This window comes from Paramormyrops kingsleyae, chromosome 2 (assembly GCF_048594095.1).
Source record: "Paramormyrops kingsleyae isolate MSU_618 chromosome 2, PKINGS_0.4, whole genome shotgun sequence".
Lineage (NCBI taxonomy): Eukaryota > Metazoa > Chordata > Actinopteri > Osteoglossiformes > Mormyridae > Paramormyrops > Paramormyrops kingsleyae.
Window position 1 is genome coordinate 31,063,346 of NC_132798.1, and position 27,760 is coordinate 31,091,105.

At 47.1% G+C, this 27,760-nt stretch overlaps 2 protein-coding genes across 6 annotated transcripts; both read right to left on the bottom strand.

Annotated features, from left to right (window-relative positions):
* Window positions 1-872: 872 nt before the first annotated feature.
* LOC111848567 (interleukin-1 beta-like) lies at window positions 873-3,904 on the bottom strand. The gene is made up of 4 exons (XM_023820692.2): window positions 3,775-3,904; window positions 3,404-3,577; window positions 2,921-3,057; window positions 873-1,294 (listed from the first exon to the last, which is right to left on the bottom strand). Exons 1-4 carry the CDS (start codon window positions 3,899-3,901, stop codon window positions 1,073-1,075), a joined length of 660 nt encoding a protein of 219 aa, XP_023676460.1. The 5' UTR covers window positions 3,902-3,904; the 3' UTR covers window positions 873-1,072.
* A 2,157-nt stretch (window positions 3,905-6,061) lies between these two features.
* LOC111848562 (metal transporter CNNM4) lies at window positions 6,062-25,257 on the bottom strand. 5 transcript variants are annotated; one of them, XM_023820678.2, is made up of 7 exons: window positions 23,804-25,254; window positions 17,224-17,367; window positions 16,780-16,914; window positions 16,494-16,663; window positions 11,543-11,639; window positions 8,648-8,823; window positions 6,062-8,303 (listed from the first exon to the last, which is right to left on the bottom strand). In XM_023820678.2, exons 1-7 carry the CDS (start codon window positions 25,185-25,187, stop codon window positions 8,085-8,087), a joined length of 2,325 nt encoding a protein of 774 aa, XP_023676446.1. In that variant the 5' UTR covers window positions 25,188-25,254; the 3' UTR covers window positions 6,062-8,084. The 5 variants fall into 5 exon arrangements, 4 of the variants coding, with proteins under 4 accessions (XP_023676446.1, XP_023676448.2, XP_023676447.1 ...); XR_011989248.1 differs by lacking the exon at window positions 6,062-8,303 and adding an exon at window positions 9,270-9,972 and having other exon boundaries at window positions 8,688-8,823; window positions 23,804-25,257; XM_023820680.2 differs by lacking the exon at window positions 6,062-8,303 and having other exon boundaries at window positions 8,723-9,972; window positions 23,804-25,257.
* Between the last annotated feature and the right edge of the window lie 2,503 nt (window positions 25,258-27,760).

Sequence of the window (27,760 nt, forward strand, 5' to 3'; positions counted from 1 at the left end):
GCTCACTGCGCTCTTCTTCTTGGGCAGTGGAACAATACCTGGCAGATGAAATTTAATGTAGATAAATGTAAGGTAATCCTTGCAGGGAGCAGAAATATAAAGTACAGATATTTTATGGGTTCCACTGAAATAAAGGTAGCTGATTATGGGAAATTCCTTGGTGTGTACGTTTATGCTTCCATGATTATACAATTCCTTGGTAAGACCCAGCCTAGAATATTGTGTGCCGGTTTGGTCACTATACCTTAAGAAGGACATTGCTGCTTTAGAAAGGGTGTAACATAGGGCTACAAGAATGATTCCTGGTCTTAGTGGAATGTCTTATGAGGAGAGGTTAGCTGAGCAGAATCTGTTCAGCCTTGAGCAAAGGAGACTAAGGGGGGACATGATCCAGGCCTATAAGATTCTAACAGGTCTGGTTGCTGTTTAGCCAAATAGTTACTTCAGTATTAGTTTAAATACTAGAACTTGTGGGCATAGTTGGAAATTCGCGGGAGAACATTTAAAAATGGACAAACAGTGTGTAGTTAGAATATGGAATATTCTTCCTGTTAGTGTAGTGCAAGCTAAAACCTTGGGTTCCTTTAAATCAGAGCTAGATAAGATTTTAAGTTCTCCCCAACCAAGCTTGATAGGCTGAATGGCCTCCTCTCGTTTGTAAATTTCTTATGTTCTCAATAAATTTTCGTATACATTTTGTGCCCGCATCCAATTTAATCATTGCCGTTCAATCTGGTTGTATACCTTTCATGGCTGTGATGAATCAGAAACCTGACGCCACCAAGTACCCAGCGAATAAAATGAATATCTATATACAAGGAGTTATATTTTACTTAAACTGTTTATTTTTAATTTGAAGACGAAAACACTGCATAAATTTAGCTTACAACAAAATATCTCATCTTAAATACACTAATAAATTAAGCTTAAAAATAAATACCTGCATCATTCTTTATTTTTAAATAAATTCTAAAGCAGAAAGTGTCATTTAAAGCACTGTGTTTTGTCTACGTCATGCTTTGTTGGCTTGACATACAGAGATGCTGTTCTCGGCACACACACAATGTCTTCCTCATATCTTTTTCACTATGAAATGTGTGTTGTGGCCCTGGGCCGCAGCCTGGGACATTCCCACGGCCTTCCTGTCTGCCAAAGCTGTGCTGATGAACCATGTGGGAAATTTGACCGACTCAAAGCTGGACATGGAGAAGCCGGTGTTCTTCTTGAAAAACAGGAAATGCACGTTGTCGCATTCTGCTTCAATCGTCGACAGTACTGCCTTGTTTTTGACCACCTGAGAGAAAATAACCAAAATCTTCAGCTGTTGCAACTAAATTATTGTACGTCACATCCTTCTCCATTAAGTGTGAAATAACAATCTTATGTAAACAGTGAAAAAAGATTGCTCAATAACACAAACAGGTGGTGGTGCTGAGGCTCACTGGAAATCACACTGGAAAGCACTGCAGTTTCGCCTCTGCAGGGTTTAAGGATTGAATCCCTCCTGTGTGTGTGGAGTTTGCACATTGTCCCGCCCACACAGCCCCAAAACATGTGGCTAGTCAAACTGGTGTCTCTAAACTTCCCAAAGTGTATACAGTGGTACCTCAGAACTCGAATGTAGTCCTTTTAGAACTCCGGATCGAATCCGAAAAAGTTCGAGTTGTGATCGAATTTTCCCCATAACAAATAATGGAAAACCAATTAATTGTTTCCGGGCCCAAAAAATTACACATAAATATGTTTTTTTAGCATTTAAACACAAAATGAACCTGATAAAACAAGAAGCGCATATACTGTACTAAACACATCTAAGCACATTTATCAAAACGGTATTTTGTAAAGTAAGAAAATAAATGTATCCAAACAATGTGTAAAGTTTAAAAAAAACAATGTGTCCTGCCCCGATCGTCCGCTCCTACCGTGTGCCACGCCCCCTCGTTAACCCCGTGTGGAATCCCAGTGTGATCAGATGTTTCTGGTTGTTGTCATTAGCCTTCTGTATTTCGTCCGCGTTTCAGTTTGTTTCCCCAGTCCGGTCATTGTATTGTCCTTCTGCGTTTTGCCTGCCTTACCTGTAATTAAACCCCGTATTCCCGATACCCTGATGTCTGCGCCTTTGTCTCCGTTCTGTCCACTCGGCACAACAATATTATTATAATTAAACGTATTAATGATTTATTATTAATATTAAAATAATGAATAAGAAATCTTTATTTTTAAATGTATTATATAATAATAATTACTGTTACTGTCTATCATTGTCTAAATTCAGTTAGTGTAAACATGCACGGTGCTCACAGCTAATGCGAGGCTGAGACTGAAGCTTTACCCTTTGTTTCCGCTGAGAGACGTGCTGCATGACTCATTTCCCCGCGCGTACAAGTTATCTTAGGTCGGCGTTAACGGTTTGACTTCTGAGATTCAGATCGAGCTCTAGTTTTTTTTTTTTTTAACTGGTTGGTTCGACTTTTAAGAAATTCGAGTTCTAATGAGTTCGAGAACTGAGGTACCACTGTATCTGTGTGCCTTGCGATAGACTGGCACCCCATCCAGGGTGTCCCTTGTACTTCTTGGGAAAAGAGTCAGATATACTGTAACTCTGTTCTTTGTAAATAATTATAAAATAATTTAATAAATGAAGGGACCATATCACCAGTTTGTGACTGCATTCAGTCAACTAAATTAATGATCTTGTGACATTGCCTTTGTCACAATACTAAATAAAAACTTGTTTTAAAAATTCACCGATAAATATGTTGTCTGTTGGATGACGAAAGGTGGGAAATGTAATCACACAATATGGAGTTAAATCACTAAAAAGTTTCTTATGAAAACACTGGTGAGGATTCTGAAAAATATAACTCTCAGGAATGATTAGCATGTCAGCTTAGCCACTCCCTATAGATCCACCTCTAACCTTAAGGCTTAAGGAAGGCTTGCTCAGTGAGCCGCTGCAACAAAGGTAGAGATCGCTGCCAGAGACTCTGAGAGTAGTAGGAAGCCCTGAGTTCCCGGTCAGCATGGGCGCCTGGTAGGTCGACAGACTCAGCTGCACTGAGCCAGAGAGAGAGTCCCAGGTTAACTGAAGTGCATCTGACTAAGTCTGTTTGCATTTTTCACAAGATGGCCTCCTAAATCACAGTGATTCAACAGTGGATCCTGAATGTTTTAGTCCTGTCACTACTTACTGTGCATGAAATATAATATCATCTCTCCACTTTTTTATGATCCAATTGGTATGGTGACCCAATCATCTCTAAAATAACCCAACAACAATTTATTTTCAATAGCGGTTCAACAATATCAAACTCAGTCCCAGACTAACCCTTAAATCAGTCACTACATCTGCTGAGAGATGCTGGATGTTGCGTTTCTCCTCCTAAGTCTGCACTGGACTCACCTCTGTTATACATGTTTCCCCCTTGCAGCGCTATGGCAAGAAGCTCCTGACTCTCCAGGTTCAGCACCAGGCTCTTCTGGGTTATGTCACTGATGCTGCACTCCACTGTCCTAGATAGGCTGAATCCAGCCACTATCTTTGGGGTTTGGCCGGTTTCTCTGAGCACTGATACCTCTGGAACACAGAACTGGGTCAGGTGCTGCTTTCTGTATCACCCACAGAACAACATCTAGATGGATTACAGGACTAAAAAAGATGTGCCAGGTTAAAGGCAATGAAGAAGACTTCGCGCAAAAGCATTTTCTCTTGGTGACTAAAGGATATAGGAGGACTGAACAAGACTAGAACATCCACAGGAACTATCTGCATACCATTCACTCTCCTGTCCATCATCATGCAGATCAGCTCAGTATCACCAAACTCTGTGGCTAAAATTTTTTCATTGTCCTTCATCCTCTGAAGAGCACTGATGAGTTCGGCAGTTTCTCTGTGCGACATGGATCCTTGGGCTGGCAGTTTATTGTCCGCTGGTTTTCATAGACCAAAGCTCTTGGTCGTCCTGTGAAAGACACCAGCTGACTGACTGACAGATCTCTCTCCACCGTGACTTCACGTCACGTAAACATTTCCTACCCTTCTGTCCTTCCCATTTCATGTCCATTTTAATATTTGCTGACTCCAGTCTTATTAATATAAATTTAATCTTGGCCAAACCACAGTGAATTTCATCAGAAGCAGAACGTTCACAGTCAGGCCTTCTGCACAGTCATATTACAGAAATACAGTCTGAAATATATGACTTCATACAGAAAAACTGATGCATAAAAAAGTGATGCATACAGGTATCCCTGTGGCAAAATCAATGAAATCACTCTGAATAACATTTTAGGCAAATGAATGCAGCGCATATCTCGACACACGAAGTGGGATTCCTGTTAAGCTAAGCAAGGATACGCTAGAATTATAAGTTTTGTTTCCGGGATAAGATGTTTGGTTACACTTTCACGCTTGGCCTAGTAAAAGGACGTACAGGTAAGCACTTCTGAAGTAACATTCAAATAACTGGGTGTTTGTGCCAGAAAGCATGATTAATGGCCAAGTTTGTACCGTAAATGACAGATGTAGCTCACTGTCCAGCAAGTGCACTCTGGAGAAATAAAGAAATACAAACATACCTGGCTGAGCTGGTCAGCGATTCTGCTCATGCAGCAGTTGAGCTGTTAGGTAGCTGTGAGTCTTCTTGAGTGAGAAGAGGCTTCTATGGGCCTTTATACTGTAAACCAAGAGATCAGGGAAAGTCCCAGGGAAGGAGAAGTGGCTAATGCAATCTGGGAATAGTGCAAAGGGACCGACTTATCCCTGTGAAAGCAGGAGAAGTGGCTAATGCAATCTGGGAATAGTGCAAAGGGACCGACTTATCCCTGTGAAAGCAGGGAGTGCGCAAATCCGCTCTGCAGAAATACAGAGGAGGGTCTATAGAGAATTATAGCTTTATAAATAGTATTGCTAATAATAAATCATAATAATGCATTATAATAATACAGGATAGGATATTATTATATTGTATTATTTTGTATAACGGAGGATATACCACCACCAGGAGGCTCGAAATCACATGACCTCCACGATCGTGCCGGATATGATGTTAGTGCCACATCGGGAACTAACCTTAATAATCCAGTCTACCGAGTCTCCGGCCCCACAGTGGAGATGCTCCTGGTGGAGTTCTGCAGCCAGTTGCTCTTGGAAATACAACATGGCCTTCGGTTCCGTTCGGGCCGGAACACATCACACTCGTACAGGGAGAGAGGAGCACGCTGGGCCGCCAGTGACGCAAGAACAGCACCACCCGCTGCAAAATTTATATTATTGAATATCCAAATTTCACAACTTTTGCAGAACTTTAGCCTTCCATTTCTACGCATGCTGTGCCGGAGCATATGTCATGTTGGCGTCTTCCCTAACAAAATCCGCCTTTCTAAATCGTGTATTGAGAGATGGCCAGCAGGATGACAGATTCTCATAATGGGAGACAGTGGATTAGTGGATTCTTCAGGCTAACCTTAGTGTGGCCTAACTGTCACATCAGCCCCTCTCTCTTTGCCTAACTCTGTTTATAGAGTTACCCATGTGCAGGTTTGGGTTTTCATTGGGGGGGGGGGGGTTGGTGCAGCTTACAGCCCTCTGTCGTTTTCTGGGTGCCAATGCAGTCTGAGGACACACTGGGAAGGCACGGGTGAAGCAAGCAAATGATCACAGCGTCCAGCGAAAAACCACATCTGTACTCGCGTGCCGCATCCGGAAGAGGGCCGGTGGCGGGGGGGGACACGCATGGGTAACAGACACGTAACATATGGTGCAAACATCATTACTCACCATGCTTGTAAAAGTGCAGCCTCACCCCCTCACTAGAGGATATGAAGAAGCAGATTATTCGCGTTTAATAATAGTCTGTGTGTGAAATATGTCGCATAAGTATCTGGAAAGCCCTCAAACTAGAACGCAGTTTAGGAAAATCGGGATGACGTCCGAGCCTCCTAACTCACACGCAGATGTTCACCTTCCTGTGTGGGGGGGTCAGGGAGGGGGCTTAGGGTGCTTTACTTGGTGATTAGGATACAGCCCACATTAAATCATCAAGACAATAACACGGTAAAATACAGAAATATATCAGATTTATTTAGAACTTCCCTTCGAAACTTTAGACAGTAATTATAAAAGCATATATACACGTTCTCCTCCAGATGAGCACGGAGCGCCTGTCCAGGATGCCCCCCATTCTCTAAACCAGCGAATATAGAGACTGCTCTGCACAATTCCTGACAGTGTTTTTAGGTACTCATCTCTTGGCCTCACTATGGGACCCCGAAACCTTAAATAATCTCTTTAGGATCGAAAAAAAAGCTGCTGCTTTCTGAAGGGGGAATTAAAGTTTTTCAAGATTTTTTTAAAAGTGGATATGAAATATGAAACCATGATAAAAACAAGAGTGGAGTGGATTGAACTGGCTTGAAAACGAGCCTAGGTTTTTTTTTTTTTTTTTTTAATTTTTATTTTATTTTTTTTAAGTAAAGCGCAGGCCCTGTAAAGGACATGGGGGGGGGGGGGCGGGGGACAGTGGTCAGCCAGGGGTCCCAATCCTGCCATCTCCCTGCCATTTCCTGACGTCTGTGTGCCAAAGAAGTTCAAAGCTGCCAGATGAACAGCAAAGGGCTTCTTCATGTGTTGGGTTCCTGAGGAAATTCCCTCTTACAGCATCACCCCCTCTGAATCATCCACAGGTTCATGTGAGGTCATTGGGTCTCCCTTTACCATCGAGCCTACTCAACAGCGCAGATGGGATCGCCCTGGATTCCAGGACAGACCCAGCAGCTATAAGCAGACACCGTGGATGATCTACACCCACCACGAGACAAACACAGGCATAAATATTAGCATTTCACCACCGGGAAAGACCCAGCCAACTGCCATCTGGGACACACAGACCAACCTGGGCCTGGTTCCACGGAGCTGCTGTGTGGACAGGGTGTCTAAGCATTAATAAAAACAACAAAAAACTTAAAACCACAGTACTTAGAGGGGAGCAGGTCAGGCAAAGTGAAACCCTGTAGAGTCACCCCCCGCCCCCACCCCCTAACAGCCACTTACCGTTATATCACAATGCATTTCTCAATTTCCTTTCCAGAAAGCAACAGTGTGAGAGAAGCTTTAAAATCCGTATAAGATACAAAGCTTTACTCCCCCGCACCAAACTGGGGGCGACAACACTCATTTTGGACAGAGACCCCAGCCTCTCTTAACACCTTCCCTCCTAAAAGGCCTGAAATCAGCATTTAATACCCAAAAAGCCAGAAAGTGACACTGTCCTACAGGCAGTGTGGAGGGGGGGGGGGGGGGGGGGATTCATATCAAAGTGAAAGCAGCAGCTGAGTTACAGATATGCACAATGCAAGATTGTCAGCAAAATATACAATTTAAGTCCCAGGCAAAATAAATATGCTAAGTACATATACAGAGGTGAGTCCTGAACGTACAGGTCCTGTTCAGACCCATCCGACCACCCCGAACTCCAGTCTCACACGCGAGGCTGTAATTATCCCAACAAGCCCCACACACCCCCAGAGAGAGCAGTGGCTGGTTGGTGTGTGGAAAGGCCAAGCTCGCTCTCTGGTGTGTACGCTAGGGGGCGCTCTCCACTAACGCACAGACACTCCACTTTGAATGAAGGTTAAACCTTTCCAGGTTCTCCCCAAAGGGGGGGGGGCAGCATGGGGCGGCAGGACAAGGATTCCGTGGAGAGGAGTTGGGCCAAACACACCAGAATGGATTCGAGTGCAAAAATAAAAATAAAAAAATAAACCTTTATAACAGAAAATATACCTCTATGACGGTTCATATAAAAACTTTGTGCAGTCCGTTGTACAGTCACGGTAAAGCGTGTGGGTCCAGCCCCCGAGGTCACCCCCCCCCCCGCCCCATCCTGCCATGGAGCCAGACCCCATGACACCAGCGCGTCCTGCCCAGCTGATGCCCCGCGGGCCTCATCCTACTGGGAGTGGATCCATGCCCTGTCTCCTCTTCCTGAGACACCTGGGGCTGCAGGACAGGATGCTGGGGGTGTGCAGAGGGCGGGGGGGGGGGCCGCCTGCATGCCCACTGGTGCACACGTGCGTGACACTACTCAAATGTTATTTTCGCCGTGAGGGCTGAGGTTGCCTTGCCGGCAGGGCTGGCAGTTCTGCTCGTTCAGCAGTGACGTGGTCTCGTCCGGCCCGCCGTCGGAGCTATCCTGCAGTGTGGCCGCGATTGGCTCCAGTCGTGTGTGGCAGCTCTCGGGGGACTGGGGGGTGCTGTCCAGACGCGAGGTCATCAATCCATTCTGGTACTGACAGCGGGTCACCTGACACACAGGGCAAATGGAGAACAGGCAGGGCATCAGGACATCCCGGGGGGCAACGATCAGGTCCCGCAGGACAACTGTCAGACAGACAGGTGAAGCAGGATGTGGATGGGGAATTGCAGAGGAGGGGGGAGGGGAGCTGGAGAGAAGCAGGAGAGAAGCTGAGGAGGAGAGTAGGAGATCACACTCTTACAGGAGGGCAAAAGAGGGGCAGAGGAGGAAAGCTGCAGAGAAGGAGAGGAGGAGAGAGGAGAGCAGACCCTCACAGGAGAGCAAAAGATGAGAGCAGGAGATCCTCATGGTAAGCAAGAGAAATGAAGGAGAGGAGGAGGATAGAGCTTCACCTTGACAAACTGCAGGTCGGTCAGCGCTCGCACGTTGAAGTCGGGGATGTACTGCGGCGAGGAGATGCAGTTCAGCTGGTTGTTGCTGCCGCTGACCGACTGTGACTCGGAGCGATCTGTGCAGCTGAGGGAGGCGGAGCGATTGAGGCCGCTGAGGTGGGAGGGAGAGCGAAACTCTGAAACACATGGAGACACCGTCACAAGGGGGCGAGAGGGAGAAGATCACCAGTGCTGGAACACGCGGAACAGCTAGTGTGGGAAATATTTTCAAATGAATAACTACTGATAAGATAGAGCCAGAGATTGAGAAGATACAAGAAGGGGGGGGGGGCACAAAGAGGCAGATAGAGCGTGCTAAACACGACAAAATGCAAATACATCTCCAGATCATATCGGTCTGTGACCTGTTACCAGGGAGATGCAGTGCTTGTGTGAGCAGTCCGGGACGTGCGTGTCAGGCAGACACCCTCAATAAGGTGAAAGCAGCAATGATTCCCCCCCTCCCCCCCCAGATGCCTTAGGGTGACCTTCTGCCTGGGTGAGGAAGCTGACTCAGGAAGGGGCAGGCCTGTGTAGGAGTGGGTGGAGCTCCAACCAGACCTGTACAGGGAAGGGCAGAGACCTGAGCGGAGGGGGGCCCTCACGACAAGGTTCCCAGAGCAGGGGGCGGGCCTGCCTGGGACTGGGCGTGGCTCCCAGGGGAGGGACTCATCCAGAGAGGGCGGAGTTCCCAGAGGAGGGGATGGGCCTGCTTAGGACAGGGTGGGAGTTAGTACTGTCAGTTTGATTACACAATGCTAAGGGTGATAATGCTATGAGACAGAACGCCTCCTACAGTTAGACCAGTTCACCCATTCAGCAGCAGTGCCTGTTGGTTGCCTGAGCCCAGATCCAGAAGATTCCCCCCCCCCCCATATGTTTTCACATGAAGGCCTCCCTTGCAGAGAACAGTGTGCTGGATCGGGGCTCTTTGGAAGCCGGGCAGGAGACAGGCAGCTGTCACTCTACCCTCTAATCTCTAATGAAGGTTAGCTACTGCTACTGCCCTCCCAACCCCAGTTAGGGTCCCTGGGCCCCAGACATGCCGGAATTTACCTGGAAACCGAGAGAACAGAGAATACCTCTTTAAAGAGAGGTGACGAGGATGGAGCGATGCCACTGAGAGGGGGAGAGGGAGAGAGAGGGAGAGGGGAGGGGGAGGAGGAAGATCAAAAGGGGAATAGTCAGGATAGGGGAGGAGTGAGGGGGTAAGGGAGGAGGAAGATGGAGATAGATAGAGAGAGAGAGAGAGAGAGAGAGAGAGAAATCTGAAAAGGCTGAGAGGACTGAACGAGGGATAAGGGAGCAAAGGGGAGAGAAAAAGAGGGGAGGAAAGAGCCAAGCACCGATTTAAACAGGTTCACCTAAACCATCCACATGTGTACACACGCACGCACGCACATGTGCACACCCACGCACACGTGCACACCAAGACCAGCATTTCTACTGGTTTCACCATCTGCATCACATTCATTCTCACTTCCTTAACATCCACACAGATTTATTAAATAAATTAACTTTATCAATTCTAAAAAAAACAATTCTAATTTTTTTTTAATGTATCCATACATATTGCAAACAAATAATAAAAAATAAACTTACAACCCTCTTAAAAAAAAAAACGTTGTGTTGTCTCTAATGAGAAGTGATTGACTTGAATAACAAACAAGCAAACAAATTAAACAAACAAAAGCAAACAATGAATAAACAATGAAACAAACAGGAAGATAAACAAAAAGGCAGATGAGCAAACCAACAGACAAACAAGACCGATAAACAAACAAGCAGACAAAAAGCTGACAAAGAGATTCCCCTTTTGAGGAAAAGGGGGGCAGGATTCACGTGGAGGATTGAGGATAAAGGAGCTCCATGGGTGGGTGAAACGGCTGCGGAGTTTAGCGGAGTAAACATACAAACAGGCAGCTGCAAGAGCCAAGGCAGCATCACGCACTCACACAGACGTGCTGAAATAGGATGAGGTCACTCACACAGACGTGCTCATGAGGTCAGTTAGAGGAAAGAAAGGTAAGCAAGAGCAAGTCGTCAGAACAAAACAGTAGGGGAGAGAGAGAGGAGGAGGAGGAAGAAGAGAGGGCCGTGTTCTGTCTGTGTGTGACCTGAGAGAGAAAGAGTGCGGTGAAGAATGGTGCGAGTAAAAGTGAGAGAAATTCAGATCACAGGAGGAGAATATCATACAGTAAGCGCTCCCCAACCTGCACCTGACCCCCTGCAGACCCAGTGTCCGACCTTAAACACAGACAGACACAAACCAGCATGAGGGACCAGACATGACACACAATTAGGGAGTCAAGTGCCTGTGTGTGTGTGTGTGTGTGTGTGCGTGTGCGCGTGCGTGCGTGCGTGTGCGTGTGTGTGTGTGTGCACACAACAAGGAGAAGGGGATAGGGCAGTAGTCTGACAGCCACAACAATATTGGAATTTAAAGTCTATACTGAGGTCTAGCCACTAGATGTCAGCAGTGAAGCACAATAACTTCCCAAAAAAGAAAATTAGAGGGGTGACGGTGCAGGGATCCGGGCCTTGAATCTGCCCTGATTCAGTGCCTCTGGCCCAGGATGGGTGTGAGTGGGTCTGCGGCAGATTCCTGCAGATACCAGAACTGAATCTTCTCACGTCCTGCCTACTGAAATCAAAGCTCTGCCCAGCCAGGCAGTGCACAAACCCATACACTCATACACATACATAAATAGACTTCAGAGCCTGAGGTTACTATGGCCATGTAGGTTGGTGCGGCTCTGGGAGCCGTTTCAGGAGGGACGTGTTTGGGAGCCATTTCAGGAGGGACGTGTTTTTCTTTTTAGGAGGGGGGGGGGGGGCGCAGACGAACAGACTCACCCAAAGCTGGAGTGCTCAGAGCCATGACTCCATAAAAAGAGAAGGGGCCTGTTTCAAACTTCATGTTTTCATTGCCAGCCTCCACCTCGACTCGGCCCTGGTGACAGAGAACACAGCTTCACAAAGAGGAAACATGCTCACCTCGATGCGGCCTGAAGCCCTGCCTGCCGTGGTGCGGACACCTATCAGAAAGGGCCTCTTCACCAGCTTGCTGCCTTTAGTAACTCTGCCTTCTTTATGATGAAAGACTTGTATTATGCTCTCTCTGCACACGCACACTGGAGTACTGTGTACACTTCAGCTGTACAGAAACTGGTTTTACACAACAAACACAGCTGAAATTAAATGGATTGTTGAAGTAAAAAGTGGATTGTTTTCAGTGACTGATAAAAACATAAAATAAACATTCGAGATCTAGATAATAAGACACAGGGGGGGGATGGGGTGGGCACTGACCCTTCCTGTCATTCCTGTTCAGTGCCTGTGGTAAACTTCAGACACGTATGAAGTTCTGAGGATTTGACCTTTGCGACCTCAGTTCCAGCATCATCATAAGTTTCCCCTAAGTCCACAAAGTTTAAAAGACAACAGTGAAACAGTGTAACAGAGTAAGATTACTGACACAGTACAGGGAAGTGCTCATCAGGCCAGGCTGGGGGGGGGGGATCTAAAAGAAGGCCAGAGTGATCAGCTAAATGAGGGGATCTAAGAGAAGGCCAGAGTGATCAGCTAAATGAGGGGATCTAAGAGAAGGCCAGAGTGATCAGCTAAATGAGGGGATCTAAGAGAAGGCCAGAGAGATCAGCTAAATGAGGGGATCTAAGAGAAGGCCAGAGTGATCAGCTAAATGAGGGGATCTAAGAGAAGGCCAGAGTGATCAGCTAAATGAGGGGATCTAAAAGAAGGCCAGAGTGATCAGCTAAATGAGGGGATCTAAGAGAAGGCCAGAGTGAGCAGCTAAATGAGGGGATCTAAGAGAAGGCCAGAGTGATCAGCTAAATGAGGGGATCTAAAAGAAGGCCAGAGAGATCAGCTAAATGAGGGGTCCCATTCACACAGTCACTCTGTCCGGATCTTTTCACTGCATCTCTGCATCGTACGGAAATCCATAGAGAACATCCATTATCTTTTTCTGTCTTGTTTTGTAATTAGACACACAAACCGCGTTTGTCAAGGACAAGAGGGAAGCGGATTCCACTAAAAATGCCATGGGTAATGCTATTGAATCCACAGAGTTTATTTTTTATTTTTGTATCCCCACCGAAAATCTAAAATTCCCCCATGTGCTACACTTGGGACATGAACTATTGTAGCATTGAGATTTAGGGAAATATTAATTAAAATGTAACAGCAGCAGCAAAACTGTATTTCACATTGTAACGGTTAAACTTTCCCATTAACCTGTGGTTCACATGCTTGCCGAATCATGGGGGGGGCGAGGGGGGGTTTGTATGGATCACGGATTAACTACCACTAGTCACTGGGCCACCTAGTCTGGGACCAAGGCCAAGAGGATACGGGTGTGCCATGGGCACACACATGGGTGTGAGGATTTCTGAGGGGTCAGCTATACAAAACGGACGGCACCATGGAGCCACGCCGCCGGGTCAGCCAGCCCCCTGCAAACACAGCCCCCCCGTGATTCTTTTACTTCTGCTCTCTTTTTATGACTCCCAATCTCCTCAGTTAATAAGAAAATAAACAGGGGAGAGAGGGTGACCCACATAACAGAGCATGATGCAGCATAACGCAGTGAGACGCAGTGTAACATAGTGACACCACATAATATAGGGTGACATAGCATAATACAGTATGATGCAGCATAATGTGGTGTAACGCAGCAAGACAAAGAGTGACAGTGTGACACAGTTTAATACAGTGTGATACAGCATAATACAGCGTGACACTGTGTGACGCAGCATAACACGGCATGACACTGTGTTATGCAGCAGAACATGGTGTGACGCATGGCGTGGCGTAATATGGCATGACACGGCGTGCTGCAGTGTGACACAGCATGATACGACATGACAGAAGTGTGATGCAGTGTGATGCCAGTGGCCCTGTAACATGCAAGCTCAGGTTTGGGCTACCAGCATGAGGAAATCATCTGATTACAATCATGCCCCCCTGCCCCCCTGCCCCCCTGCCCCCCCCCCCATCCCCCCTAAGCCCCCGCTCCCTATTCCCACTCCCCCGCCCAAGGGAAGGACAAATATTTGCTTGATGATGACAGTGTTTTGGCTTGGGAAAATTACAGTTAACATTCATTCTAATGTTTAACCCAAACGCACCATCATTACCCCACATTTTTGTCTCAGTAAGTAAGACGAAAAAATAAATAAAGTCTAACAATAACGGCAATTAGCAGGAAGTCAGTGCATGTGGCCATAATTGGACAAGGACAAGGAGAGCAGACAGTGCATCATCGGGATAAACCGTCATCCCTTCCCAATCCCTGTGGATCCGAGCACAGCACATGCTCATGAGCATGAACACACACAGATACACAGACAGACAGACAGACAGACACACAGATACACACACACAGATACACAGACACACACAAACACATACACACGCACGCGCACACACACATACACGCAGACAGACACACACACACAGATACACAGACACACGCACACACTCACACACACAGATACACAGACAGACACACACACAGATACACAGACACAGATACACAGACACACGCACACACACACACACATACACGCAGACAGACACACACACACAGATACACAGACACACGCACACACTCACACACACAGATACACAGACAGACAGACACACACACAGATACAGACACACACACGCGCGCGCACACACACAGACACACACAGACACACACACACACACACACACACACACATGCAGACAGACAGACACACACGTGTGCATACACACACACACACACACACACACACACACACATACATACACTCACCTAAAGGATTATTAGGAACACCATACTAATACAGTGTTTGACCCCCTTTCGCCTTCAGAACTGCCTTAATTCTGCGTGGCATTGATTCAACAAGGTGCTGAAAGCATTCTTTAGAAATGTTGGCCCATATTGATAGGATAGCATCTTGCAGTTGATGGAGATTTGTGGGATGCACATCCAGGGCACGAAGCTCCCGTTCTACCACATCCCAAAGATGCTCTATTGGGTTGAGATCTGGTGACTGTGGGGGCCATTGTAGTACAGTGAACTCATTGTCATGTTCAAGAAACCAATTTGAAATGATTCGAGCTTTCTGACATGGTGCATTATCCTGCTGGAAGTAGCCATCAGAGGATGGGTACATGGTGGTCATAAAGGGATGGACATGGTCAGAAACAATGCTCAGGTAGGCCGTGGCATTTAAACGATGCCCAATTGGCACTAAGGGGCCTAAAGTGTGCCAAGAAAACATCCCCCACACCATTACACCACCACCACCAGCCTGCACAGTGGTAACAAGGCATGATGGATCCATGTTCTCATTCTGTTTACGCCAAATTCTGACTCTACCATTTGAATGTCTCAACAGAAATTGAGACTCATCAGACCAGGCAACATTTTTCCAGTCTTCAACTGTCCAATTTTGGTGAGCTCGTGCAAATTGTAGCCTCTTTTTCCTATTTGTAGTGGAGATGAGTGGTACCCGGTGGGGTCTTCTGCTGTTGTAGCCCATCCGCCTCAAGGTTGTGCGTGTTGTGGCTTCACAAATGCTTTGCTGCATACCTCGGTTGTAACGAGTGGTTATTTCAGTCAAAGTTGCTCTTCTATCAGCTTGAATCAGTCGGCCCATTCTCCTCTGACCTCTAGCATCAACAAGGCATTTTCGCCCACAGGACTGCCGCATACTGGATGTTTTTCCCTTTGCACACCATTCTTTGTAAACCCTAGAAATGGTTGTGCGTGAAAATCCCAGTAACTGAGCAGATTGTGAAATACTCAGAATGGCCCGTCTGGCACCAACAACCATGCCACGCTCAAAATTGCTTAAATCACCTTTCTTTCCCATTCTGACATTCAGTTTGGAGTTCAGGAGATTGTCTTGACCAGGACCACACCCCTAAATGCATTGAAGCAACTGCCATGTGATTGGTTGATTAGATAATTGCATTAATGGGAAATTGAACAGGTGTTCCTAATAATCCTTTAGGTGAGTGTACATACATACAGACCTACAAGCTGATTGAACTCGCACACAGTAACACCCACATCTATCACATTTAAGAAAATGATGCAATTAGTTGAAACTCAGCCTTCCACCAGGGCTCTGAGGAATCTGTGCCCAAAGACTGACACATGGCTGTATGGGGCTGGGGGCATCATGTGGAGGAGTTCTGGAGTATGGGAGGGACTTAGGGACCCCCCCCCACCCAAATTATTGTTTAGGGGACAGAAATGACAGAATAGGCCCACGCAAATGCAGCCATGGTCAGTGACGCACTGCGCAGACACCCTCCTATACACAGCAGCATTTTGATGGCCAACAGGAAGCGTAGAGGGAGAAGGACTGTTGGGGGATCCCGTGTGTGTGTGTGTGTGTGTGTGTGTGTGTGTGTGTGTGTGTGTGAAACAAAGCAGGATATTTTATAACCAATCCACTGATTACAGGATCCCTACAGGGCACAGATGTTGGACCCTTGAGTCCTGGCTGCAACTATGGAAACAGTAACCAGGGGAACTGTTCCTAAGACACGATCTGCAGCAGGAGTGACCTCACACATTAGTGTCTCACACCACCCAGCAAGCAGGCGGGTGCAATAAACACCAGGCATTGTGGGAATGGCTGGGTAATTCTGGACCAAACCTGCCGCTATGGTTTTTATCCATCTCTCCCCCTAACCTCATTAACCTTTGACCTTCAGGCCCATCAAGCCTTGCATATGCCTGGACTCCCTGCTATCCCAGCCTGGGATGCGCGGAGCAGAGTACCTGCAGGATGAGGGTGAAGTAGTCCACAGGCTTCCCACGCTGGTACAAGTAGTGGTGGGGAGAGCGCTTGTTGCTGTCGTTGAACTTGATCTCCTGGATGACGTTGGGGTGCTTGAGAATACGCAGCAGGACTTTCTCCGTGATCTGCGACGGACTGAAGAGGATCACCTCTGCAGGGGGTTGGAGTTAAGGACAGTGAAGTGAGGCCAGGAGATGAACGGATGGGTCAAATGAGACACTTCATAGGTCTACATAACGGGAGCGGCTGGGCACACGACCCCCCCACCTGTGGCCAGGAAGCGATGGGCGGCCAGAAGCAGCTGGGGGGAGACCTTCACCTTGGACTCGCTCTCGTGTTTGAACGCCGAAAAGTCGCGCTTGTTCTTGTTGTGAGCTACCTTCTTCCTGTTGCGGTTATCGGCTGGATGAGGGAAATGGTGGCACTTAAATGACAGCCTGGTAACTCGCGTGGAAACAGCAGAAATATCTCCCTGGGAGAAGCTGGGGAATCAGGGTCGCTCCTGGATTGCCCCCCTCCCCATAAGAATCTGCTGCTCTTTGCTTGGGAAAACTGCTGCAGACCGCCCCCCCCCCCCCACTCCCACCCTGTTATGCCACAAAGCTGAGTTTTGCTTAGTTAAATGAGTGCCCAGGTTCCTGAGGAGACCACTGAGGGGCAGCGACCAGGAGCAGCAGGGCGACCCGTGGGGGGGGGGGGCGGGGCGCTCACTGTAGAGGTCAGACTCATCCAGGATCTCAGACTTGATGATCTCCTCGATGACGTCCTCCAGTGTGACCAGGCCCAGCACCTCGTAGAAAGGGTCACCCTCACCCTCGTTGTTCACCTTCTGCACGATGGCCAGGTGTGATTTACCTGAGACGGGCAAACACACACACACACACACACACACACACACACACACCTGTTAATCGGCAGTAGTGGAAATTGGCAAAAACCTCCCAGTTTGATATTACATCAATATTTATTTGCTGATTCGATATCTATCGGCAGATCTCGTAAGGATGGTATACGTATTCATCTTTTTCAGTTGAGTGCACAATGAAACTAAATAAATACATTTCTTAACACACGTGGAATCTAAATTCACAAGTAGATGTTGAACATGAAAAAACATTGTGCTGGTGCTGGGAGCTGGTTACGGCTAAAGATGGTTGCAGTCAGTCATAGTCAGTGGTTTGGGAACATTTTGGTTTCCCTTTAAATTAAACCAACATTGGACAGAGAGCAGTTCGTAAGACCAAGACTTTTGTCGGCTCGGCTATAACGCACTCGGATATGTTGCTGGAAATACACCCAACATGCTAACTCATTTGAGACGAGATCACCTGAGTGCGTACACGACCAGAGGAAGGAAGGAACCGAAGATTAGGCTCTCGGAACCATTTAAGGCGCCTTTGTCAGGATATTCAAACCAGGCTAAAAAATAACGACGGCTAATACAGGTGTTTATTGCTATCCGAAGGTGAAATGTTCAAGTTCAGAAAGCACAAATCCAGACCAAGACTTAGTTTCAACCAACCAGTTGAGTACTCTGACTGTGACTCTTTATACTCAACTGTTTGGTTGAAACAATATGACATATTTTTCAGACACTTGGACAGATACATTACTTTATACTTAGTTACAGCTGTTCATAATTGTATTTGTGGTTTTAATAATAATAAACGATTTCAAAACAAATTGTTTCCCTGCGGTACTGAAAACGGACTGAATTCTTACACGTCTAGCAAAGACTGCTTCTTCTTACATTACAGAGCCTTTACTGAGCTACTATATAAAGTCGTGTCGAGGGATTTTGTCTCGCACGTGTTACTGCGAATTTGTGGTCGTTCTACTCGTGGTGTCAGGGTAGATGACCATGAGTGTTAGTGGTCTTACCGCAGTAAATCTTGCAGATAGCCTTATTCACGTGCAGCAGTCTGTTCACGTTATAGTAAAGATGTGAATTACAGTCATTTTTAGTGCTCCAGTACCCGACATGGAAATAAACAAGTACTCGAGTATTGTGCAGCTAATCTGGGAACATATGCTACCCACCCCCAATCAGAAAAACAAGTACATACAACTGTGTGGAAATATAACAACATTGTGAAAAATGTACTGCATGCTGTACAACGCACGCTGTATTCAGCTGCATGCTGGTTTTGGCACGTATTAAAAGGGATTCAAATTTTGATCTACCAATATTCAAATACATCTCTGCCTTCAATCTTAAGCACTCAGGTACACTTTCGTATATATTGAAGTGCACTTTCAGGTATTTAAATGCTGAAGTACTTGTTGCTGTTCTTACTTCACAGAATCCAAAGTTTGCCCAAAATTTGGATTTAAATTGAGGCAGTGTTTGAAAAGTCTCTGCATGCTTGCTCATTCATGATAGCACCACAACAGACTGCTGCGTGTCAGTCCCTTAACAAAATCAGGCCACAAGCAAATGTGACCAGCCTAATTACGGTAACCTATGTTTAAACTGATATTTAAAAATTGATTTTCAACTCACGTGGCGACCTAAACATTGCTATTTCTGAAGAATCGCATGAGAAGGGATAACACACACTGAGTCAAGCACAATGACGGGCACTAAAACACACAATCACAGACACACAATCATAAATATACACAGAAACATGATCACAGAAAGCCTCACTCACTCTTGCATGACTGTGGTGAATTTCAGCAAACCAGTTCTGCTTAGTCACCTGCATCGTGGCCCAAACAATACGGACATGGCCTCCCCCACCACCCATCTCTCTCCCGCTTCCCTCAAGGGCCACGTCCTCGCAGGTGAGAGACAACAAGCATGTCAGCCCTTCACTTCCCACGACACACGGGCGACAGCTGAGCCGCCCAGACGCAAACGAAAGGCGGGAGCTGGAGGTCCCCTGTCTGGCCCCGGGGCTCCCTGGACCCCGCAAATCACACACGGCCATCGTGATTAAGACAAGTGGTGCAGGACGTTCCAGGGCTGCCACCCGACTGGGCTCAGGGGGGGGGGGGGGGGTCACAGCACACTGCAAACCTGTCAGGCCAAACGCCACAACTTCATGCATTACGCGATCGCTGGCATATTCAGGAGGGGTCATGTGACCACCTCACCGGTAGACAGCTCTGTCTGGATCCCCCCCTCCCCCATGGACTGAAATAAACTGAAAATGGGAAGGGAAAGTGGAAGATTGGTGGAAAAGAAGGCAGAGTCAGCAGGAGGGACGCTCTGCACCACCAGCTTCAGGCATCGACGCGGACAAACACATGAAGCGTGACGCCCAAACCAGGCCACGTCCCCCTCCTCTGTAAACAGCATCTGTAACATTAGAAGCGGAAGGCTGATGGGAACCATAGGAGAACCTCTGCCAGGTGATCAACTGGGGTGTGGCTCCAGCATTATCTCACAGGGAGCAGGATTCTCAGGGTGGGCGTGTGTAAGGCATAATGGGAGAGAAGGTCAAAGGTTAATGAGGCTGGGGGGAGAGATAAAAGGATAAAAACCATAGTGGCAGGAAAACAGACACAAACATGCACACTGATAGAGAGAGATAACCACACGAAATACAGGCACATGCTGAGACAGGACACACGAGCAGGCAGAGTCTCAGATAGACAGACTCTGTTCATTCTCAGCTATCTAACGCACAGCTGTGTAACTGCTCAGAGTTTGCTGTGTTAAACCGTGGTTCTCTATCACACACACAGTGACTACACTCAGCTGTGTGGGGCAATCTCTCACACACACAGCTGTGTGGGGTAATCTCTCACACACACAGTGACTACACTCAGCTGTGTGGGGTAATCTCTCACACACACAGTGACTACACTCAGCTGTGTGGGGTAATCTCTCACACACACAGTGACTACACTCAGCTCTGTGGGGTAATCTCTCACACACAGTGACTACACTCAGCTCTGTGGGGTAATCTCTCACACACACAGCTGTGTGGGGCAATCTCTCACACACGCAGTGACTACACTCAGCTGTGTGGGGTAATCTCTCACACACACAGTGACTACACTCAGCTGTGTGGGGTAATCTCTCACACACGCAGTGACTACACTCAGCTGTGTGGGGCAATCTCTCACACACACAGTGACTACACTCAGCTGTGTGGGGCAATCTCTCACACACACAGTGACTACACTCAGCTGTGTGGGGTAATCTCTCACACACATAGTGACTACACTCAGCTCTGTGGGGTAATCTCTCACACACACAGCTGTGTGGGGTAATCTCTCACACACGCAGTGACTACACTCAGCTGTGTGGGGTAATCTCTCACACACGCAGTGACTACACTCAGCTGTGTGGGGTAATCTCTCACACACGCAGTGACTACACTCAGCTGTGTGGGGTAATCTCTCACACACGCAGTGACTACACTCAGCTGTGTGGGGTAATCTCTCACACACGCAGTGACTACACTCAGCTGTGTGGGGTAATCTCTCACACATGCAGTGACTACACTCAGCTGTGTGGGGTAATCTCTCACACATGCAGTGACTACACTCAGCTCTGTGGGGTAATCTCTCACACACACTGTGACTACACTCAGCTCTGTGGGGTAATCTCTCACACACACAGCTGTGTGGGGTAATCTCTCACACACGCAGTGACTACACTCAGCTCTGTGGGGTAATCTCTCACACACGCAGTGACTACACTCAGCTCTGTGGGGTAATCTCTCACACACACTGGGACTACACTCAGCTCTGTGGGGTAATCTCTCACACACACTGGGACTACACTCAGCTCTGTGGGGTAATCTCCCACACAGTACCTGTACTCAGATCTGGCCCAGTCCAGCTTGGAATATATTACTCTTGGGTAATTACATTATAATTTGACAACTGGCCTTTGCATAATAATTTCTGGTTTTGATTAAATTTTGCATGTGAATTACAGATACGTTTTACAGCTCAGAAATTTTTTTTTGTGTACTTTTTAAAAATTCCCATTGAGACATACCACCCTGATCAGTGGAATGTCAGGACTTTATCCTGCAAGACAAAGGAGAAATCTCTGAGAAATCTCCCAAAACACTTCTACTTCTACACTTTTGGCTACACTGCAGCTACACTTCAGGTACATGTTGGGCAATTTTTATGAAATAATTGATTTAAAAGAGTGAGATTAGTGTGTAGATTCTGTGATTTTTTGTAAATTCAGACGCTCCAAACTCCTACCCTACTTTTAATAACAAGAATTAATAGTTTTCTCATGAAGAGGACCATATAACAGGTGATTGTTTTAAATACATGTAGTACACCGATGTATATTTCATTATAAAAAATGCAGTTGTTACTCCAAGCCCTTCAATTTTTAATAAAGAAAACTTAAAGCAAAACAAGAAAACTTATGCAAAAATTGAATTTGACTATGCCGTGATATTGACCCCAACATGAGAAACTACTCTGAGCTTTCCTATGACCCACAGTTGAGCCATGTAGCTGTATTATGAAAAAGACATAGCTCTTAAGAAAACACAAATTTTCAATAACTTTTTTACTACCTGTACTATACAAAAGGCACTATATCTCAAAGGGAATCAGATGCCACATTCCATCAAAATCAAAAATGGCAAAGGCAAAATGCTTTTGGAAATTTGTTGCATCACAATGAAATGATCCTCTCCTTTCTCGAGAGGTCGAAGTAAACGCCCAAAAGACTCATGAGGAAGAGACTAAGGCCACATGCATGATCTGCGGTGGCCGAGAGAGAGAGAGAGAGAGTCACTCTGCATTAACACAGACAGAGCAGGAAGTGGGTAAGGAGGGAGACGAGGAGGTGGGGCTGGAGTGGTTTGTGTGGATCACTGTCAGGCAGGACGCCTCACGTGTCAGAACAGACCAAACTGCTCATAAACGAGGCAAAGCAGCGACCGGCTCAGACAAAGCTGCTTAATTAGCCAATCAGGCCTAGCCAAGGCATGGAGGGTACTCTAATGGCATCCAGGCCACTTCCCGACCCTAAATAGTAATAATGAATTATTTAACTGCTTACTTTACCAAACTGCTGGCAACTGCTGCACTATTAATGAATGACGAATGGGCTCAAGCACAGATTCGTACCACCATCCCAGACAGGCAGATTGAATTATGGGTAAAATCCAGCTTGTTCGCACAAACAAACACCAGTGTGTGGAGCAGTGCCAGCGGATACGAGGCGTCCGTGTCACGTGGAAACCGTGACTGCCATGCCCCAGGGAATCCTTCCATGTAGACAAACGCAGCCAGTCACAACACATGGGTGTGACGCTTCAGAGCGGCCCAGGCTGGAGCAGCAAGCCTCTGTCACATGCCCTTTAACCTCAGAGAGGAAATGCACAAAGTCCCCCAAGCAACAGTGCCGCACGGTAAATAATTAGTTAAGGAGGGAAAGGGAGAGCAGATCAGCTGAATAGAGTGGATCTTCTCCACTTGGGGGGTCAGATTCCAGCGGTGAGTGGGGTAGCTTTTCACCGACACCTGCCAGCTCCTAAGAGTGAGTGGTGGTGGGGAGGGTCGTCTACAGGGCTGGAAGAGAGGCCCGTGGATCTCCACGTGCTGGTCAAACTGGCTATGAGGAACCGAGCCAGGCTGGGAGGGGCTCATACAGAGAGACCAGCTGTCCTCTGCGGAGATCTGACTGACAACCGGCCTAAAAAAAGCAAGGCACCCAAACATACATTTGTTTATTTAGTGGTATTTACAGGGTCAGCCAGTACACGCTCAAAGGCCCAACCGGTGACATCATTCTGTCAGAGAGGGGATTCAAACCAACAACCACCCACACAGAAGGCACAGATTCCTAACCCACAGAGCCACACATTGCGGCATCACCCTGCCTACTGGGAGTCAAGCACAGAAGCACCCACAGAATAAACAAAAAAAAAGAATGACAGTCCACAATAAAAAACCCCTCTAACCATGAAGCTTCAGAAATGTGTGACGTGTTCAACACATAGATTGAGAGACTTTGAACACAGGGCTGCTTCACAGAAAGGACAACGAGGTCCACAGGAAAAATTGTGGTATTTATAATGACCTTTAAAGCAATAGGCCTGTCCCAGAAAAGGACTCATTGGTGTGAGAAGTGCAGGAGGAGATGACCTGGAAACATGCTGTCTTCTCTGGTTTCAGAGGAAGTCAGAAAATGAGGTACCGATGGTCCTGAGTAGGTCACCCTGGGGCGATGCAGCCCCGTGGAAGGATCTGCTCATTTCAGGTATGCAGAACATGCACAAACAGGACTGAACAAACAGGACTGCCCCCTCCTCAATTCCCCCCCGTCCCACCATGAACCAAACGGGACACTAACCTTTCTTGAACTCCTCCAACATGGCGTCTAGTTTAGTGTCATGAAAGACAAAGTGGACCGGGTGATTGTAGAACTTGGTTATGGTCTTCAGGGTCGTGCAGTCATCCGGGTCGACGAAGGCCAAGTCCTTGACAAAGAGGATGTCCACGATGTTGGACCTCTCGTCCTCGAAGACTGGGATGCGGGTGTAACCGCTCTCCATGATCTCAGACATGGTGTTGAAATCCAGGACGGCATCACTGTGGATCATGAAGCAGTTGCTTAGCGGTGTCATGATGTCCTCCACGGTCTTGGTCCGCAGCTCCAAAGCGCCCTGGATCATGTTAAGTTCCTCTTTCACTAAGTCGTTGTAAGGCTCCGTCACTTTCAGCATCTCCACCAGCTTCTCCCGGTTGTACACGGTCCCAATCTCCTGGCCCAGAGCATAATCCAGCAGTTTGCTGATGGGATAGGAGAGCGGGAATGTGAGCAGCATGAACAGTTTCGTAACTAAGATGGTGTTGGCGCCCACAGCCAAGCCGTGGCGTGAGCAGAGGGCCTGGGGCACGATCTCGCCGAAGATGACAATGCCAATAGTGGAGGCCACCACGGCACCCAAGCCGGAGCCAATCAGGCCATCCAGCAGGATGGTGAGCGTGGTGTTCACCAGCACGTTCCCCAGCAGAAGGGAGCAGAGCAGGTAGTTTCCTTTCCTGCGGATGGGCTCGATTTTACGAGCATATTTCTTCTCCTTGTCTGTACCGCAGTTCTGCACGATGCGGAGCTCCATCGGGTCTAGGGCCATGAGCCCCAGGTTGAGACCACTGAACATGCCAGACAGCACCAGGAGGAAGGCGATGAGGATCACCTGGAACCACAAAGGCAGCAGTGACTTCTTCTCCTCCACCACCAGCAGCTTGCCGTCGTTCTCACCCAGCAGGGACCACCTGTAGTCCGTACCCTGCTTGACGCACAAAGCATACTCTTTCCGCGGCTCGCTTTTGCGGAGCGGCTTGATGACCATGTTCAGCACCCCCGAGGTGTCCAGATTGCTAACGTTCATAAACTTGTCGATGCTGAAGTCCTTAGTGAAGTCGGTACAGTTCCTATCGGAGTCGCGCTCGAGCTCTCTGCCGTCTCCGCGCTCCGTAAACTTAATCTGCTCCCAGGTGCCGGAGTTCATATGCACCCCGTAAAACCTGAGCTTGACATTGCTCTCCTCGGTTACCTGGATGACCCCGTCGTTGGTAGTCAGCGCCGGCTTGTTACTCCACTCCAGGCGCATGCCAAGGATCCGGCTGCCGCTAACTCCGGCTAGTGCCGCCTCGGCCAGTCCCGCTGCCACAGTCCAGAAAAACACCAATAAAGTTAGAATATACCCCTGAGCGATCCGTCCCGTCGCCATGTTTGTCACACTCTCTGCGAGCAGGGATCTGACGTCACCTATTCATTTCACACAATCCCGCCCCCTTATTGGCATAGCCACGCCCTTATAAACACCGACCGAATACGTCACTGACAGCCCGTCCGCCCCCTTTGCGGAGGATGTGGCGGGTGGTCGCTGTCTCCTGCTTGTAACTTAAAATTAATTCAGGCGAATAAACTTCACGGAAAGACGCCTCTCATTTTACTTTAACTCATGCTGCTTTTTTCCGAAATAAATGTCACCGCCGAGGTGGGTGGGGCTGAAGTCATCTACAAAATGGTAAATAAATTCATATGGAAAATATTCTCAATACAAATCTGTATCTTTTTCTTGATCGTAGCCTATGGTCGTAGCCCACGCAGTTCTAATTGGGTCATTTCCTTGCTTTAATATTTAACACCATAAAAATGTTACTTAGCGCTTCTGATTTTCCAGCATTGTGTTTTCACTTAAAATGTCACGTTTTTATAAACGCGGTGAGTCCGACCCCTCATCACAGATAAGTACTTCTATGCTGCCCCCGAACCCGGCTGTAAACGTTACGTCATCTCCTATGGCAGCCGCTGATTGGCTCACGCTCTCGTACCTGCAGCCTTCTGCCTGGTCCGCTTATGGCTTTCTAGATTTCGTACTGACCGGCACAGTGGTTACTGGCATGGACTGGCCATTCAACCTAAGTCTGAGGGAACTCTTACTGTTGAAACAGTGACGTATGGCAAAAATATCAACCTGTTTATATATCTCCATAGCAGCGACAGCACACAAGCACATTTCATAACTTCCGTAAAAATAAAGCTGGTACTGAAACGGTTACTTATGAAGGTCTGGACTCTCCATAAACCTCCGTACAATCATCCCGAAACGGCGGGGTTCAGCTGCAGAGCGCCCATGTCTGTCACTGATACGGATACAACCGCTCAGTACTGACCAAGCTGTAATAACAGCGAGGGTGTGCGAAGTCACTGCTGTCATCTTTGAGCAAGTATGAAGCTTCTTTTGACTTTGGTGTTATATGACACTTCTGAAGAACTGTTTCTGAATATTTCTGGTGTTAAATATTAAACCAGGGAATTACCCATTTAGTTAGTCTGCTATTTTATTTACAGGACTGTCACAGAAAATTAGAATATTGTGATAAAGTTCTTTATTGTCTGTAATGCAATTAAAAAAACAAAAATGTCATACATTCTGGATTCATTACACATCAACTGAAATATTGCAAGCCTTTTATTGTTTTAATAGTGCTGATTATGCCATACAGCTTAGGAAAACTCAAAAATCCCATCTCAGAAAATTAGAATATTTCCTCAGTCCAAGTAAAAAAATAAGATTTGTAACAGCAAAACAAAATCAAACATTTGAAAATGTCAATTAATGCACTCAGTACTTGGTTGGGAATCCTTTTGCACGGATTACTGCATCAATTCGACGTGGCATGGAGGCAATCAACCTGTGGCATTGCTGATGTGTTATGGATGCCCAGGATGCTTCAATAGCGGCCTTTAGCTCAACTGCATTATTGGGTCTGGTGTGTTTCAGCTTCCTCTTCACAATACCCCACAAATTCTCTATAGGGTTCAGGTCAGGGGAGTTGGCAGGCCAATCGAGGACAGTGATGCCATGGTCAATACACCAGTTACTGGTGGTTTTGGCACTGTGGGCAGGTGCCAGATCATGCTGGAAAATGAAATCATTATCTCCATAGAGCTGTTCAACAGATGGAAGCATGTAGTGCTCCAAAATCTCTTGGTACACAGCTGCATTGACTCTGGACTTGATGAAACACAACGGACCAACACCAGCAGCTGACACAGCTCCCCAAACCATTGCTGACTGTGGGAACTTCACACTGGATTTCAAGCAACTTGGATTTTGCTCCTCTCCAGCCTTCCTCCAGACTCTAGCGCCTTGACTTCCAAATGAAATACAAAACTTGCTTTCATCTGAAAACAGGACTCTGGACCACTCTGCAACTGTCCAGTGCTTCTTTTCCATAGCCCAGGTCAGACGCTTCTTCCGTTGTCTTGAGTTCAGGAGTGGCTTGACCATGGGAATACGGCTATTGTAGCCCATTTCCCGGACACGTCTGTGAACAGTGGCTTTTGATACCTGAACTCCGGCTTCAGTCCACTGTCTTTGAAGCTCACCCAAATTCTGGAAGCGGCTCTTCTTCACAATGCTGTTAAGTCTGCGGTCCTCTCTCTTGGTTGTGCAGCGTTTCCTGCCACATTTCTTCCTTCCAACAGACTTTTTGTGAATGTGCTTTGAAACTGCACTCTGTGAACAGCCTGCTCTTTTGGAGATTTCTTTTTGTGTCTTACCCTCCTGATGGAGAGTGTCAATGATGGTCCTCTGGACAGCAGTCAGGTCAGCAGTCTTCCCCATACTTGTGATTTAGTTTACTGAACCAAGCTGACTGTTTTTAAAGGCTCAGGGAAACCCTTGCAGGTGTTTCGAGTTAATTAGACGATTCAAGTGATTAGTTAAATAGCCTGCTAGTATAGTTTTTCATGATATTCTAATTTTTTGACATAGGATTTTTGAGTTTTCCT